The following is a 15,079-nucleotide window of genomic DNA, read 5'->3' as shown; positions in this document are numbered from 1 at the left end:
ATATTTTCCACTTGTGCATGTATAGGTGATATTTTCCAAGTTACAAACACCATTCATTTTCTTCACACCTCAAGCTTAATAAATAGACAGATCACAGCAATAATAAGAGTGGAAGACTTTCCCCAGTACATGCTTGCTTAAGTAGCAAAATACATTTAACAAATAAATTTGATATAAATATCACATTTTAAAGAAATTCACAACAACATTTAAAACAGTGATTCCTGTGCTAGGTTTCCCCCTTAGCTTTGAGCTCCCTTCCTGGTAGCTATGTGTTTTTGTTGGTGTTGTTGCCGTTGAGCCACAGACACAACAGACTGCACATTCCCGCTGAGGTAAATACAAAATGGCAGACGTAGTTTTTGCAAGTTGACCTGAGGGATCCCAAAAGTGAAGAGTAGCTCATGTGGTGAGACGCTGTAGGAAGACCTGGCAAGGTTATAAAAAAGAACTCTGTATTTTGCAGGTTAAATGTCTGGGGGTTTCAGGAAGGGCTGCCCCGCACAAGTAAAACTAACAGCATTGAACTAATTACAAAAGGTTAACTACACCTTGAGGATGCAGAGAAATGTGATTTGCTCTGATTTACAAACCAATTCTTTATGCAAAGTCCCTTATGGAGTAAAATGTTGGTCCCTGTCTGCTGGTGAAACGGCAGGACTGAGTGTAAGGCGCTTTGTTGGGGATTTTTCCAGATGAAAACCAAAATATAAATTTGAGTCAGTTAAAAGCTGACTCATTTTTCAGAATTGCAATCATTGAATGATGAGAAACTAATCCCAGTGAGAGAGAATATCATTTTTTTTACGATGGACATGACCAAGATTTTAATACACCAGAGTATGGTGGTGACAAGAATGTGCTACTTTCTGTTTTTGTTGCGTTGGGACTCATGACTTCCCATGAAAGGGGGCGTTTAACTACACGTCGACACCATCTGTGTCACTATCATACAATATATACAGTCCACATTTCAAGACTCTGTGTACAAGGTGAGATCTGGAACAAAGAACTGTGTTGTAGTCATGTGAAACAAATGTTCACTTACAGTATGTATAAGTACAGTATGTGTTATAAAGCTGATGCATAATGGACAACAACAGCTGGAGAGGCGGGACAAGTTATAAGTGCGTGATCTCAGTACTTTGACACAAACTGTACTGCCGCTGCACGTGATTATGTGATGACTACAGACCACAGTCCTTGTTCCTCTTCAACATGTACTAAAATGCCATTCACATTCAAAAAGGGAACACCAAAGGGAAAATGAAAGAGAATGAGCCTCATAATAAAATGAGTGATAATTATTCGAGCTTATCTCTGTAAAGAGCTGACACAAGTGGCGGAGCTGCAGCGATTGGCTGGTGCTCTGTGTGTGGGCGTAGCTGGGCCGGAGGAATAATTCTGATTGCTTGCTGCCCTGTGAGTAGGTGTGGCTGGTCCTGGGGAGAAATTGTAATTGGTGGTGGCTCTGTGGGCAGGGGAGCAGTACTGAGCCTGCTGGGGACAGCCGTGGCAGTGAGTGGGGGAGTCACAACCTGCTACAGGTGAGGAAGAGAAGAAAGGGGATGAGGGGACGGGGGAGGTCGAGAAGGAGCGGTGCAGCGGAGATGATGCAGGGGACATGAGGGGACTGGTCTGGAGACGCCACAGCAGCTCCTCGTTGTTCTGGCTGAGGCGTTTCTTCTCACTGCTTTCCTTCTCGACGGATTCCTGGAGGTTGGCGTTGTTCTCTGACAGTTGCCTGCAGAGAAAGCAAAGAAATGCAGAAAATGATTCCTGTTGCACACTTAATGTTTGAACAATTAAAAAAAAAAAATTTAGCATGACAGTAGTAATGACTCAATGGTTCTTACCTGGACAGGGCTAGGTTCCTTTCAATACGAGCCTTCAGATCTTCATTCTGCTGCTGCAGAACTTGGACCTTCTCCTCGAGGAACACGTTCTTTTGAGCCTGCTCAAAAGTAAAAAAACAACCACAGTGCAATCTTTCATTCACCAGGCATGTTTCATGCTTAGCATCATGCGTCTCTGTAGTGACAGTGGTGGAGACAGGTGTGAGATGGTCTATTTGAGCCTACCACTTTCTCCAGGTCAGAGATCTTCTTCTCTTGCTGGTGTATCTGTTGATTCTTCATTTCTACAACCTCTTTCAAGCTCTTCAGATCTTGCTCAATGTGCTGGTATGGAGCTAAAGCATCCTGTTTCAGACAGGCAAACAACACAAAGAAGATACAGAGAGCAACAATGAGATATGGGATAGATACTCTCAGGATCGCACTATAGGTTCAATTCCCATTGTGGACATTTAGAATGAATATGTGGACAAATAACTACATTATTTTCATTGACACATATTTATTTTATAGTATTTTATACATGTAGGTTAGGTAAACTCACAACTATCTGTTCATCTGTACTCCTCCTCAAAGCTTCCTCAAATCGCTTTGCTTTCTCCCTCAGACTCTGGTTCTGAAAAGTGAGAGTATCCACTTGATCCTAAACAAGCACACACACACAGACACACACCCACACACACCCACACTACAGAGATTAGTGTGTATCCACAAAAACATAAAACATTAAAGACTTTTTATAGACTCATACCTGTAGAGAAAGTCTGAGTTTCTCGAAATCCTCCTCCAGAAGCACCTTTTGTTGCTCGTGAGCTTTTCTTAAGTCTGCACAGATTCAATAAAGATTAAAAAGGTTCTAGCAGTGCCAATTACATGTGTTTTATTCAAATGAGGTCTACAATCATACCTCTCATGGTACGAGCATGCTCCTCGTGCAGTGTTGCCATGGTGATGTTATGCATGTCTCTGAGCTCCTGAATGGCCGCCTGGTGGTTGACTGTCATTTCCTCCATCTATGACATATTTCATATGTAAGATCAGATGTCAGCAAACCTAACATTAAACTGACACACCTCCCGTGAGGCCTCTCTCTCACCTGCTCCTGATGCTGAGTTCTCAGCTCCTCCATCTCCGAGCGATACTCCACCTTCAGGTGTTCTGTCTCTGCTGAGTGACACTTCCTAAGACTCTCTTCCACCGCAGCCAGCTCTGCCTCCTGCTGCAGCTGCAGCTCCTGCAGCTCCCGCTCAAATGCCACCTCCAGCGCTGTCTTTTCCCGGTGGAGTCTGTCCCATCGTATTGAATTAGAGGCTGTGCACAGAGAAGCGTGTGTCTTATGATGTTATACTGTCATGATTGATTTACTTCTATTTTAAACAATATAAAAGTCTACAGCATATACTGTGGATGATAGAGTGCATTAAATATTTTTATATCAATGAATAAATGCTGCAAAAAAGTTCTGTTTCTAGATTGGACTGATACCATGTTTAGATTGTTTAATCAGACACTCACCTATTTCCTCTCTGATCCTTTGCATTTCCAAGGACAATTTCCTTTGATTTTCTTCTGCAGTTTCATTCTGAAAATCAGAAATAAATGTGACAATGTGAGGCTTCCAAGTATTGTAGTCTACAATCATGCAAAGTTTTTTTTATTATGAATGTAAACAGTGAAACTACTTCTTAACTGCTGGGTAGGGTCTAAAAAAACTAAAGCTATGCCGGCATCATTGTGAGTTCTTCTGGTCATGGTGGTGCCTAAAGCTATGAAGTCAGCATGCTGACATGTTGATGTGTAACAGGTATAACAGGGTAAGAGACCAGGTTTATATCTATTTATGTATTTTACAGATAGGAGCTGACCATGTTGGTAAACCCAAATTAACCTGTGCGAGACACTTACGAAATCTACTACTGTACAGTAGATGTTGGTTATTGCCAGCAGAGGGAGCTAAAAACCACTAAACCGGACTCACACTTCATCCATCACTGTCTACATTGTGGGCCAGAGTGATTGCAACACTCAGGACGCTGACATAAAGAAGTCAGACAGTCCCTTGAGAGTCTAGCAACAGTTTTATAGCTACTGGTATCTCAGGCTAAATCATTCTGGATGAAACAAGCTCTGTGACCCACTGAACTCTGGAAGACCTTTCTCACTCATCATGCTGCCCATTGAGCATACTGTGACTCTTACTTCACTGTGTTAAATACTGTATGTGTTCAGGAGTTCATCTGTAGGTCCTGTATGCATGTGTGTTCTACAGGCCAGAGTCAGACCAAATGAAACAGTGTGTTAAATAAATTAAAATAATATATATTTATGCACTCTATAGTGGCTACCTTGAGACAGTACTGCTGGGTGGTGATGATGAAGGCCTCTAGACCTAAGGATGTCTTCTTTAGTTCTTCTCTTAAAACCCTCAGCTGGCTCTCCTGCTGCTCACAGCGTCCCTGCAGCCTCTGAACCTAAGTGGCACAATAAAATAGAACAACAGAGCAGAACAAAATCCAAGTGGTGCTACAGATTTCCTCAACAACTCACCTCCTCCCTTTGTTCTTCCTTCTCTCTCTCCTCTGCTTGCCTTTCCCTCTCTTTCTGTTGAGCCTCCTCTTTCTCTCTCTGCAGGTTCTCCTGCTGTTCCTGCTGCAGTCTCATAAGGGCCACGCGGCTAGGGGACCCCGGAGGAGCTGACCCTCGCACTGCAGCTGCAGGGCCGCTGGCCAGACTGGACTGTAGGCAGAAAAAAAAACAAACACAGGAAATTAAATTAACCATCTGAACTGTGTTTGCATGAGCATATGTTTTACTAATAAGAATGCTGTAAAAATATGAAAGTATTAACCATATGTCAATAATTTGTCATTAATTAGCACTAATTTCTAAATCTAAGTAGAGCAGATCTATGAAATAGTGAAATTGATGAAGACATACATCAGAGGATGACCTCACCTTTTGCTAATGACTGTGTTCACATGATAAATGACAGTAAAGGTAATTGAATCTTCTCTGCAGAGGAAGCCTTGGGGTAATTCCCAGTCTGGTGTTCCTTATAATGGGTCATTTAATCTCTTGTTGAATGTGATCAAGATCAAGTAACTGCGGTGCAGCATGTACAGTATATAGGCATTGTTAAATGATACATCTGCTGATATGTTATTTGTACTGTGTTTATGGAACAACATTTGGCACATTTAAATAGAGACTTAATTTATTAATGATGGAGATAATTTAATGGCAGGTGGAGGCCATTGTTCCTTGGAGGGGGGTGGCCAATAAGCTGCACTTGACATACAGACAGGATGATTATCCTGTGTGTGAGTCACCTTGTCATGTAGTGTGAACACTCACTAGCCTGTGGGGATACAGAGTGTCAGTTCTTTTGAACATGAAATCCTTTTAAAATTTACCATCTGCATGTTCACATTCACTGCGAGTGCGGATGTCTCCACACACAATGTCGAAATCGCTGCAGCTGCGCACCACCTGCCTCAACCATCTCATTCAGGCCTACTGAAGCATGGGGAGCGGTTTCCATGACAACGCGAGGCTGGGATTGAGGTGCAGGGTCCCAGGTAATGAGTGAAAGATTGTTTGGAGGGAGGTGGGGGATAAATCGATGTGAGTTCTCTGGCCCACAGATAAAAGCGAGCAGAGAGCGGAGAGACAACACAAGTGATAGAAGTTTGGAAGGTTCTGTATATTGTGCAAATACAAAGTGTAATGTGGGAATTCATTAATCAAGGATCAAGGAAGAAAATGACACAGTAATGTATTTACATGGCTTCTAACAATCCAGACTTTGATTCTAAAAATGGGAAAAACTGCAAGAAAGTGCAAAGCAAAGTGTCTTTGCCCTGAAGGTGCACTGGGAGCTTTGAATACGGCTTTCAGAAGTCTTATGTAAATTATGTCTAGCCAATTCTTTGCAGGAACACACACATGCGTGTGCACACACACACTCACCACAACCTCTCTACCTGAAAGGTTAGAGAGAGAATAGTGAATATTAAATGAGTTTATGTGGATCTGTGTGAAGGCAGCATGCAGATGGTAGTCGAGGGGTTTCATTAAGGTGTGGTTAAAGGTATTCGTGCTGGGTTACTTGTGAGGTGACTCTTAATTTCATTTTGCTGATACTCTGTCCAAAGCAATTTCAAGCTGGAGCTCCACAAGATGCTGTCAATATCTGTAAATCTCAGTAAACAAGAGAAAGCACAGTACTGAGAATTAGAGAGAAGAAAATGTGTGGGAGGAGAAAAGACCCAGCAAAAAGCAAGTAAGATGAAATGAAGTGAAGGGTGAGCACCACCAACCGCACAATAGTGAAAATACTGAAGTGGGCACAGAGAGTGTAGCCTGAGGAGATGTGTGTCAGCTCTGCACGGGAAGATGGTGAGGCCCTTTGCAATTTTGGAAAAAAAATATTTAATTACTGCAGAGCTAAGGAGAAGAAGAGTCCAGACCGCATGGATCAAATCGTGGCGGAAGAAAGTAGCAAGCATCATGAATCTCCCTTTGAAGCTGAGTGCAAGCAGCACTGGCTACCTGAAATGGATGCAAGCTACTTCTGGGGTGTCATAAATATGACTATTTTTGGAAAGGTTTGAGAAGGTGGATGGTTTGGTGGGCTGGAAAAAGGAGCAGCAGGAGCAACGGAGAGAGAACAAGACCTAGTAGACTCTTTTACAAAACTTTGACAGAGGCTGTAAAACATTTAGAAAATCCACCCAGAGCAAGTCATCGAATATCTGACTGTAATTATCCATAAAACTGAGTAATTATTGCTTATTTTTAGTAACATTTGTGCTTTTTGCACATTAATAATTTTCTGGTCCAGTTTATAAGAGACAGACAGATATTCACCGCTCTTTGTTTGTTCCATTCTATGTCTACGTATACAATAATATTGTTTTGTGTGTTGGGATATTGAATGAGGAAAAGACTCACCTGGAGACTGAGGTTTGGGAGGAACCACCGCCAGCCGCTTCGGGGAAGATGGGAGGGAACGCGTGACCTCTGAACTCCGTTGAAACTCCTTTCTCCCAACTGTGAGTGAGTCAGGATACAATCAATCAGTGTTTGCCGTGCGTCTTACTATAGTAAGAAAAGCACTTGTTTGGCTGTTAGATGACAAAACATACGCAGCTGTAACATACTTCAGCTTTTTGTATGACTCGTCACTCTCTAGCTTTTTCCTTATTTCAAATACATTTTCCTCTGTCCTAAATTTTTTCAATCTTCCTGTTATCTTCCTGCTTTCATCTCCACCCATCTCCCTCCCCGCTGTGCAGTATAACTATATCCCATGATATTCTGGGTCAAAGAGAAGCCGAGCATGTTGGAGGAGCTTTGCCCATCACGATGTTGCTCTACCGTGACATGACACACTTTGCAGCCAAGACAGACAAGAATAAGAATAAGCTCTGATGTTGTTTCTGTGCTCCTGTGCTCATGCATTTCTCCTGTGTGTCACATTACATCTGTTGCAGAGATGGCGTGGTGTGTGGGCGTACAGAAAGTAGCTGGATTTAAAGTCATAAATGTGCAATATGTTACACAGGAGCTCAGAACAGGGAAGAGTTGGGAAGAAGAGAAAAAAAAGACACAGGGGACAAAAGAAAGCAGATGATAAGGAGGCAGATTTGAAGAGGTTAACAGGGAAACAGAGAGGAGAGGAGGAGAGAGGTCTTGAAAATAAACTAATTAGACCTGTAATGGGTGAGAAGCCTCTGATCCTGAACAAATCCCCATAAAACCCTGGAGAGATAGTTCAAACCTTCAGAGACACAGTGTGCATGTGTGTTCCCTGTGCAAGCCTGGCTCTCAGAGTGACTCATTATCATTGCCAGTACACACATAAATACAAAAACACACACACACCTCACAAATGTAGCAACACTATTTTGAACATGAGCAGTGTAAAGTCTACTTCAAACAAACATTTACCCCAAATTTATTTTGGGAAGCACGCTTAGCAGGATTTAGAGGAGAACATCAACAGAGCTCATTTTTCTCAGTTTCATTGATTTATTAAACGCAAACAAATAAACAAATATACCCTCATCTCATTCACTGTTGAAGTTGAGATTACACTAAAGATTTGGGAATAACTGTTCTGAGTATCTTTAGACATTACAAAGACAACTGTGGCTTTAAACTTTCAGGGGCTCACCAGCAGAGAGATGTCTGGTCTGTACAGATAAAAAATAGTTGTGTCTCTGCATGTGTTGCTTGTTGACAGGAGCTCCTCAGGTAGTTATTAATTAATAATTTACAGGGCATTTAAATTCAGCTCTGACCTACTGAAACCTGGGTCAGAAGACTTCACTCTGCTGTGAACAACACACATTGTTTCGCTGCCTAAAGCGTGCTTTGCCCAGTTAAGATGGTTATTTTTGGTACGGTCTGTTCCACAGCAAAGACAACGGGGTTTAGTGTCTTCGGTGTACTGTAGATGTTTTAAGACAGATGACAAGTGTGACTGAGCAAAGTGCCATACTATAGGGCTTCAGGTGTTAATTTCTATGTGTGAAAACACAGCAACGTGTGAAAAGCATCACTGCTAGTGCGACTCTTCTCGTTGCAACAAGCAGTATTGGCACAGTTAACCACAGCCTGTGTGACCTGTCAAGTTTGTCAAAATTTATTAGCGGTGGACTGTAGAGAACAGGTTATATGAGAAATGTTCTACAGCGCCTGTCCCTGGTATGTCGTAAATGGTAATAGAAGCTCTATGATGGTGACATTTAAATATTTTCTAGGACATAAATAAAAAGCTACCATAATGAGTAGAACTGGAATAAAGGACCAAAACTTCTAATAATGTATTGACACAGTGGATCATATTATGTACCGTGAGTCATTTTGTTATTGTGAAGTGTTCAGCTAGTGGCTTCCAGCAGTTCCCAAATGACTTTCAACAACCCCAAAGGGCTTGTGCTTAGTTACTGTAGGTACTTTATTGGATAGTGAGGAGGCAGAGAACGGTTACGTCCATGTCTCTTCATAAAACATTTGCGAGTGTGTGAAATACTGTATCGTGTAGTTGCTCCTTGGTTAAAACCTTTCTTCTCTGTTATTGACCTGAAAATGTGTATATGTGTGTCTTCTACTGCAGCTTCTACTGACCTCCAGGGGAACTTCTTGGCTGGGGAGGCAGGTAGCGTCGGGGCAGGGCTGGAGTGGAGGGCGGCTGGAGGCTGTTACTGCGACATTGTGCACCTCTCTGGTGATCTGATGACGGCAGGCCCGTGGTCACCCTGTGGAGAGGAGGCTCCTCGCTCACGCTCAGACCTGAAATGTACAGGATTACATTTTATATATATATTTTTGTTAAATTTCAGTTGGTATGTTATATATTCAGCCTTCGCTTTCTGATGTGCTATATCTCAGTTGCCATCTTTCTTTCTTTTTATAATCACATATTGGTTTTTCTACAATCTGATAGGGCTGTGTTAAGTACTAATTTAGGTTCACTGGACTGAGAAATGGTTTGTAACCTCTGGGTCTTGCTGCTGTTCTCAATCTTCCTTTTGTTAACCCGGAGCACACACACATACACACACAGAACCCTTTTTTTTCTTACACAAGAACACTTCAGCACAATACGCACTCACACATACCCATTGCTCATCCCGGCCTATAGTACAGATAGTTTACACACTGTCATAAACTATATTATCTGTCTATCTCTGATCAGCGATGACATTACAGATTGCCTGCACTGTGTGCCTTGTTCATGTAACAAACGGGTCTCTGTGCTTCCCCAAAAGATAGCAAAATGTGATCTCAAAAACAACTGTTGTGAATATTTTATACCCTTGGTCTGATTTGCCTTATGTTAGAGCTGCATGCCTCACGTATCAGAATAGTTCATACAGTTGCAGTGAAATTCATCTGTTCTCAGGATGTGCATTGTTGTTGATTGGTTATCACCCTGTGTTCATTTGTGTTTAATGAGTTGAATAGACAACTGCTTTAAAAGTGACTTACAAAGAGAATCTGCAGCCACACAACTAACTTTTGTTACTAAAATACAAACAAGAGCTATTGCTGCAACACATAAAACTTATCTGTATGCATGTAAACCCATATCTTAGGTCTATGCACCATCTACTGTAATTCATTCATTTTCATTCAGTTCTGTTTTGAACTTTTATATTTCACTTTTCTGTTATCAAACAGGCATAACTGGAAAAATAGGTGTTTGTTCCCATTTTGTGAACTGATCATGCAAAACAGCGGAGAGACAATTGTGAAGATGTTTTGTGTTAGCTCACAGGGAAGGTATTAAAATAGGAATAATAGTGCAGCCAATAGCCTGACTATCCATTGCAACCTGGGATTCGGTGTCTTGCCGAAGGATACTTGACATATTTTTTGGGCATCTTTTCCTTTATTTGACAGTAGCAGTAGAAGAGAGGCCGACAGGAAATATAGGCCAAGAGAGGGGGGTATGACATGCTGCAAAGGATGGCAACCAGATTTGAAGTGGGGATGCTGCAGTTGGCTGGCATGTGCTGTAACCATTTGGCTACCAGGATACTCCTGCTTGACATGTTGACACGTGGAGCCTGGTAGTAATCTACCAATGCACCCAGTCTCCTGAGGGAGATGAGGGTTGATGACAATAACTTATTGATAGCGAAGAAGTCGAACAAATAAATAAATATATTTCAAAATAATGTTTTGCTTTCCTGTCCTGTTCATCATCTTGGATCTTACCTCAGCTCAGGAAACACTGCTTTATATATTCTGCTCACATTTGAGAGGTAAAAACTGAAACACACACACAAACACACACACAAACACACACACACACACACACACACTCACACACACACACACACACATGCTTAGATACCACACAAATAGATCCGACTGCTGCGTGCACATGTTGCTTACGATGCAATCGCCATACTAGTACACGTTAAATTGCCAAAGCCTCCTTCGGGAATTGATTAGTGAGGCCATTCACAGCGTTTCCTCCCCATTAACCAGTCAAGGACAGGGGCTGTGTGTCTAGAGCAGTTATGATCTTGGACAAGGCACAGCACTGCTATTATAGGGCTCTACACTTATTCCTGTTAACATTTTATAAGTGACAAGTCTTAAATCTAGATTTACAAATAACATTTGTATATAATATATAAATTAAAGCATTAACACCCCTTTTGCTGGTGCTCAGCATTATGAGTGATACAGACCAGTTGTTGTGTTCTCATTAGTTATAGGTCAAGTATGAAAAAATTCCCAGGGCTAAGCTCACAGAGAGGAAGAGCACTTGATGGTGTTGTGTAGTCAGAGATACACAGTGAATGATAAAAGGCTAAAAGAGTGTAATTGCTAGAGAAAGCAAGAAAAAGGGATGCATATTATTAATGGAAAAAGCAAACTGATATGCATCGCTGATTGGCGAAATGCCAGCTGATGATGGATAACACTGTGAGGAGGATAGGAAAAAAGGAAGGAAGGAAGACTGGGTGTATGGGATCACGAGTGAGCAAACAAAAAGATAGAAAAAAAAACAGAAGGAATAAATGGATGGTGCCGCAATAGAGTCGGCAGCAATTTTAGCATTTTATGAAGATGAATGGAAAACATCAGTGATATTAAGAAGGGACCATGAGCAGGAGGAAATAGCTGAGAATAAAAGACAGCAGGTTTTTCTAGCTCAGTGGGAGGCCATTTTATTGGAGCAGCTTGCCCCTCACAGCAAAACTGATGCCAGTAGAATAATGCTGACTTATTATGTCTTGGTTCTGAAGAGAAAACAGATATTAAAGCAGTGATATAAATTTGAGCCATGTGTATTCTTAAGAATTTGAACGGCAAAATATCAGACCCACAACACAGCTTGCAGTGCTGCTGAGCCAAACAAATCTGTCGTAATCTAAAAAATCAAATTTGTGCATATATGATTAGTTATTATTCTAAATTACACTTTATTTGTAATGCGCTGATTATATAGTTTTTGTTGACTTTAAAGTATTAATCTTAATTGTGCTTTTTCAAATTATGCGGCATGATTTCACAGACAGATGTCAGCTTCAGTCAGCTCTGCTCTGCACAGAAGACAGTGTGTGTAATTCAATTTGGAGATTGTTTTCATCAGAGTCTATAATTTGTTCTGCTTCTTTGAAGCTGGATTCCAAATGTCTGTCACTCTTCATCCACCTGTCACACACTACAGGCTACTGTACTGTATTCTCCGTTAATCACACTTTACTATGCTTGCAGTATAGTATGTATCATATTGTCTACATTATGTTTTATCCTGTAACAAGAAAAACATGGAAATCCATCTAAACACTCAGACAACATGTTACTTAATGTTCTGCCAACCCATACTTCTCTAATTCTCTCTTCCTCTGGTTCTCAAATAATTGAAAGAACACACTCTCTGATAATGCTTTCAGAAAACAGAATCGAGCTGCTTAATTTACTCTTATTTTATCAAAGTGAATGCAGAACATTACAGAAATACAAGGTACATTTATTTAAATTTAGCATCGGCTTAGTAGAAGCTGGGCGAGCATGACATTTTGAGCTTTGATTACATACAAGTAAGTGTGTTTGTTAGGACAACAACAAAACCCAAGTAAATGAGATGACATGTTTAAAAGAAACAATATCTAAACTCTGAAAACTTCATAACACCTGTGAAAGTGTGTGTTTTATACAACAAAGTCAGCAAATGCAAATGACTCATGCGCATGTGTGTGAAGTCAAGGTTAAAGCTGCATACATAAAGCACAAAGTAATGGCCTCTGGGCTGTGGCCTAAGAGACAGATTAGATGATAACACAGGAGCTGACAGCAGCAGCTATGGGCCTCCTGTCCTCTGTCAGAACGCAGATGGGGAAAATTAAAGGTTCGGTCCAACAATAACTGAGTGTTTCTCCACCACATACCTTGTTCCTGTGCGAATCTGCTCCTGCTTTTCGGTCACATAAACATAAACTCTAAAACGCTGTGTGCAGGGTGCAGAAGTACATGCATCATAGTGCAATATCAACAAGGTATCAAGGTAACATTATTTTCTGCAAAAATAGAACATGGATCTTAAAAAGTAATTAAATGTAAATGCTAAGTTACTAAATCTCCAAATGCTTGCATTTGGTTGTTTTACAGTTGAAATGCATAGCTGTACAGCTGCATAGCTTTATTAACTTTGGGAAAACAGGAGACTAGCAGAAGCCAGGATTAAAAGTTCACACAAGCTCGGCAGTGTAGACAGAAATGAGGGTTCTTCCGTAGGAGAGAGGACGAGGATTCAGTTGTGTAAACTGTTTAAGAAAATAAAAGATGACTTCGGCTCTATTTTCAGCACAATGCAGAATCACAGATAAAGGCTTAAATGTGATTTTGATGCTCCTGTTTTCCCATTCCCAGTGTTTTTGACAGCTAAGCTCTTAACAGTGATTAACATGGATCTGGATGAAATACGCTGGGAGTTTATCAGTTAATGAACAGGCCTATTGAGCCCATCCTCACTATCGCAGCTCTGCTGTTTCGGTACGCCACTGCCATGTTAGTTTTTCTCTCCTCAGCTGTGGAATGGCAGCCATATCTAATTGGCCCATCTAATCTGCTGCTCTAGTAGTGTGTGTTTAAATTGTGTGTATATGCACACTTTTTGTGTAAGTGTGTGTGTGCACATGCAGCATAGAAACCATCTGTTCACAGTGAGCTAGTATGAGTCAGAGACCAGATCTGAGCCATGGCATCTGGGGTAGAGCATCCACTCTCCACCCTGTGCCAATCACTCCAAGCTTCTCTCTTTTTCCCTCTTATTTTCTTTCATATTCTCCCTTCCTCCCTCGTCTCCACTCATTTTAACTCACTGAATTTGCTTTTACCGGTGCATCTCCCTTCAGTTTGCTGAATGTCCACCGCTGTCTGCTAAGTGCGGCTAATTTGATTTTCACCATAATTTCATTATCACCCAAACAGAAGATGGATAGAGGTGACAATACTGTTTGTTTTGGCAATTGAGTTTCCATCATGGAGTCACTGTGGCTCAAAGGCGCAGGCTTCATCAGCCTCCTCCTACTGGATTCTCCTCTGAGCTATGTAATAGAGTCTGTCAATCAAAAAAGAATTAACAATTCCCTCCCTAGTGTATCTTATACGCATGGACGTTCTCTCTCTAACAAACACACACATCCCTCAGCGATTGGGATAAAGGGTGGATTGGGTTAATGGCTAATCAATGTCATGTAAAGTAACCCATAATTCCCCAGAGATTAGACAAACACATGTTTACCTGAATGCTAACTACAAAGAATGAACCAAAACATATTATTTTGGTTCACTTGATTATCTTGGTGAGGGGTTTATTATACATTTATTATGTATTTTTTTTAGATATCTCTATGTTTGTTGTTCTAACATCACAATAATACACTCTAATACCAATACTTTTCAAATTCCTTTTCCTCTCCTCCTTCCCTATCTTGTCTACAGGAACACAGTGCATGCACACATAACCCATTGATCAGAGCAGTTTCATGAGCTACAACAGTGGGGAGTTTAAACTCAAGGGATCTTCCTCTAACCCACTTCACTACAGCTTTGCAATCCTCCCCCTTTTTCCTCCGTATCGCTCTATTCCTTAACGATTTCCCCTATCCATATCATCCGAAGCCATAATGGAGTCCGTTTTGCTTGCTGATCAATGGGGGGAAAACAAGCAACTGGGCTGGTCTTTTGTTCTCTGTGTTGCAGAAGGAGATACTGGGTTGCTGCACCTCCTCAGACATCCTTGATGAAAACATGTGTGAAAATGCATCTGTCAGTCTGTCTGTGTTTTGATCTGAGCAGTTTCCTGGGTGGAAACAAACAGTTCCAGGGCTGCACATCTATAGTATGTACAACAGGAAATCAGAAGCTGAAGATGTTTACAGCTCTTATGACTTCTACTTCTAACTTTTCTGTCCCCATCTTGATGCGAATCACAACATTAGACTACTAATGGGTTTGTGCAGTCACTCAGAAACATACCAATACAGACATACATAAAAATTTCACACACTGCCTTGAGCTACATAATGATTCAAAATGTAATTACTTTTAGGTACAAATTTCAAGTCAAGGACATTTGCCCTTAACAAAACATACATGCAAAAGGCCCTGACTCATATTCAGCAATGGCTTTGTGGGGAGCAATGTAAACAATCATGACAACTAAATCCAGGTCCAGAAAAGACAGGGAA

The 15,079-nt window shown here is 41.1% G+C and overlaps 1 protein-coding gene across 1 annotated transcript in view; it reads right to left on the bottom strand.

Annotated features, from left to right (window-relative positions):
• Positions 1–752: 752 nt before the first annotated feature.
• The window catches only part of mtus2a (microtubule associated tumor suppressor candidate 2a), a 31,927-nt gene continuing 17,600 nt past the window's right edge, over positions 753–15,079 (bottom strand). Inside the window, 13 exon segments of the mRNA XM_026370775.1 lie at positions 753–1,744; positions 1,857–1,957; positions 2,082–2,201; positions 2,401–2,499; positions 2,608–2,681; positions 2,764–2,869; positions 2,953–3,167; positions 3,372–3,438; positions 4,202–4,327; positions 4,404–4,574; positions 4,576–4,592; positions 6,810–6,908; positions 8,991–9,155. Of these exon segments, the coding sequence (XP_026226560.1) occupies positions 1,315–1,744; positions 1,857–1,957; positions 2,082–2,201; positions 2,401–2,499; positions 2,608–2,681; positions 2,764–2,869; positions 2,953–3,167; positions 3,372–3,438; positions 4,202–4,327; positions 4,404–4,574; positions 4,576–4,592; positions 6,810–6,908; positions 8,991–9,155 (1,790 nt within the window). The 3' untranslated portion in view covers positions 753–1,314.

This window comes from Anabas testudineus, chromosome 14 (assembly GCF_900324465.2).
Source record: "Anabas testudineus chromosome 14, fAnaTes1.2, whole genome shotgun sequence".
In the NCBI taxonomy this organism is placed as follows: domain Eukaryota; kingdom Metazoa; phylum Chordata; class Actinopteri; order Anabantiformes; family Anabantidae; genus Anabas; species Anabas testudineus.
This window is presented reverse-complemented; position numbering and strand designations above follow the sequence as displayed.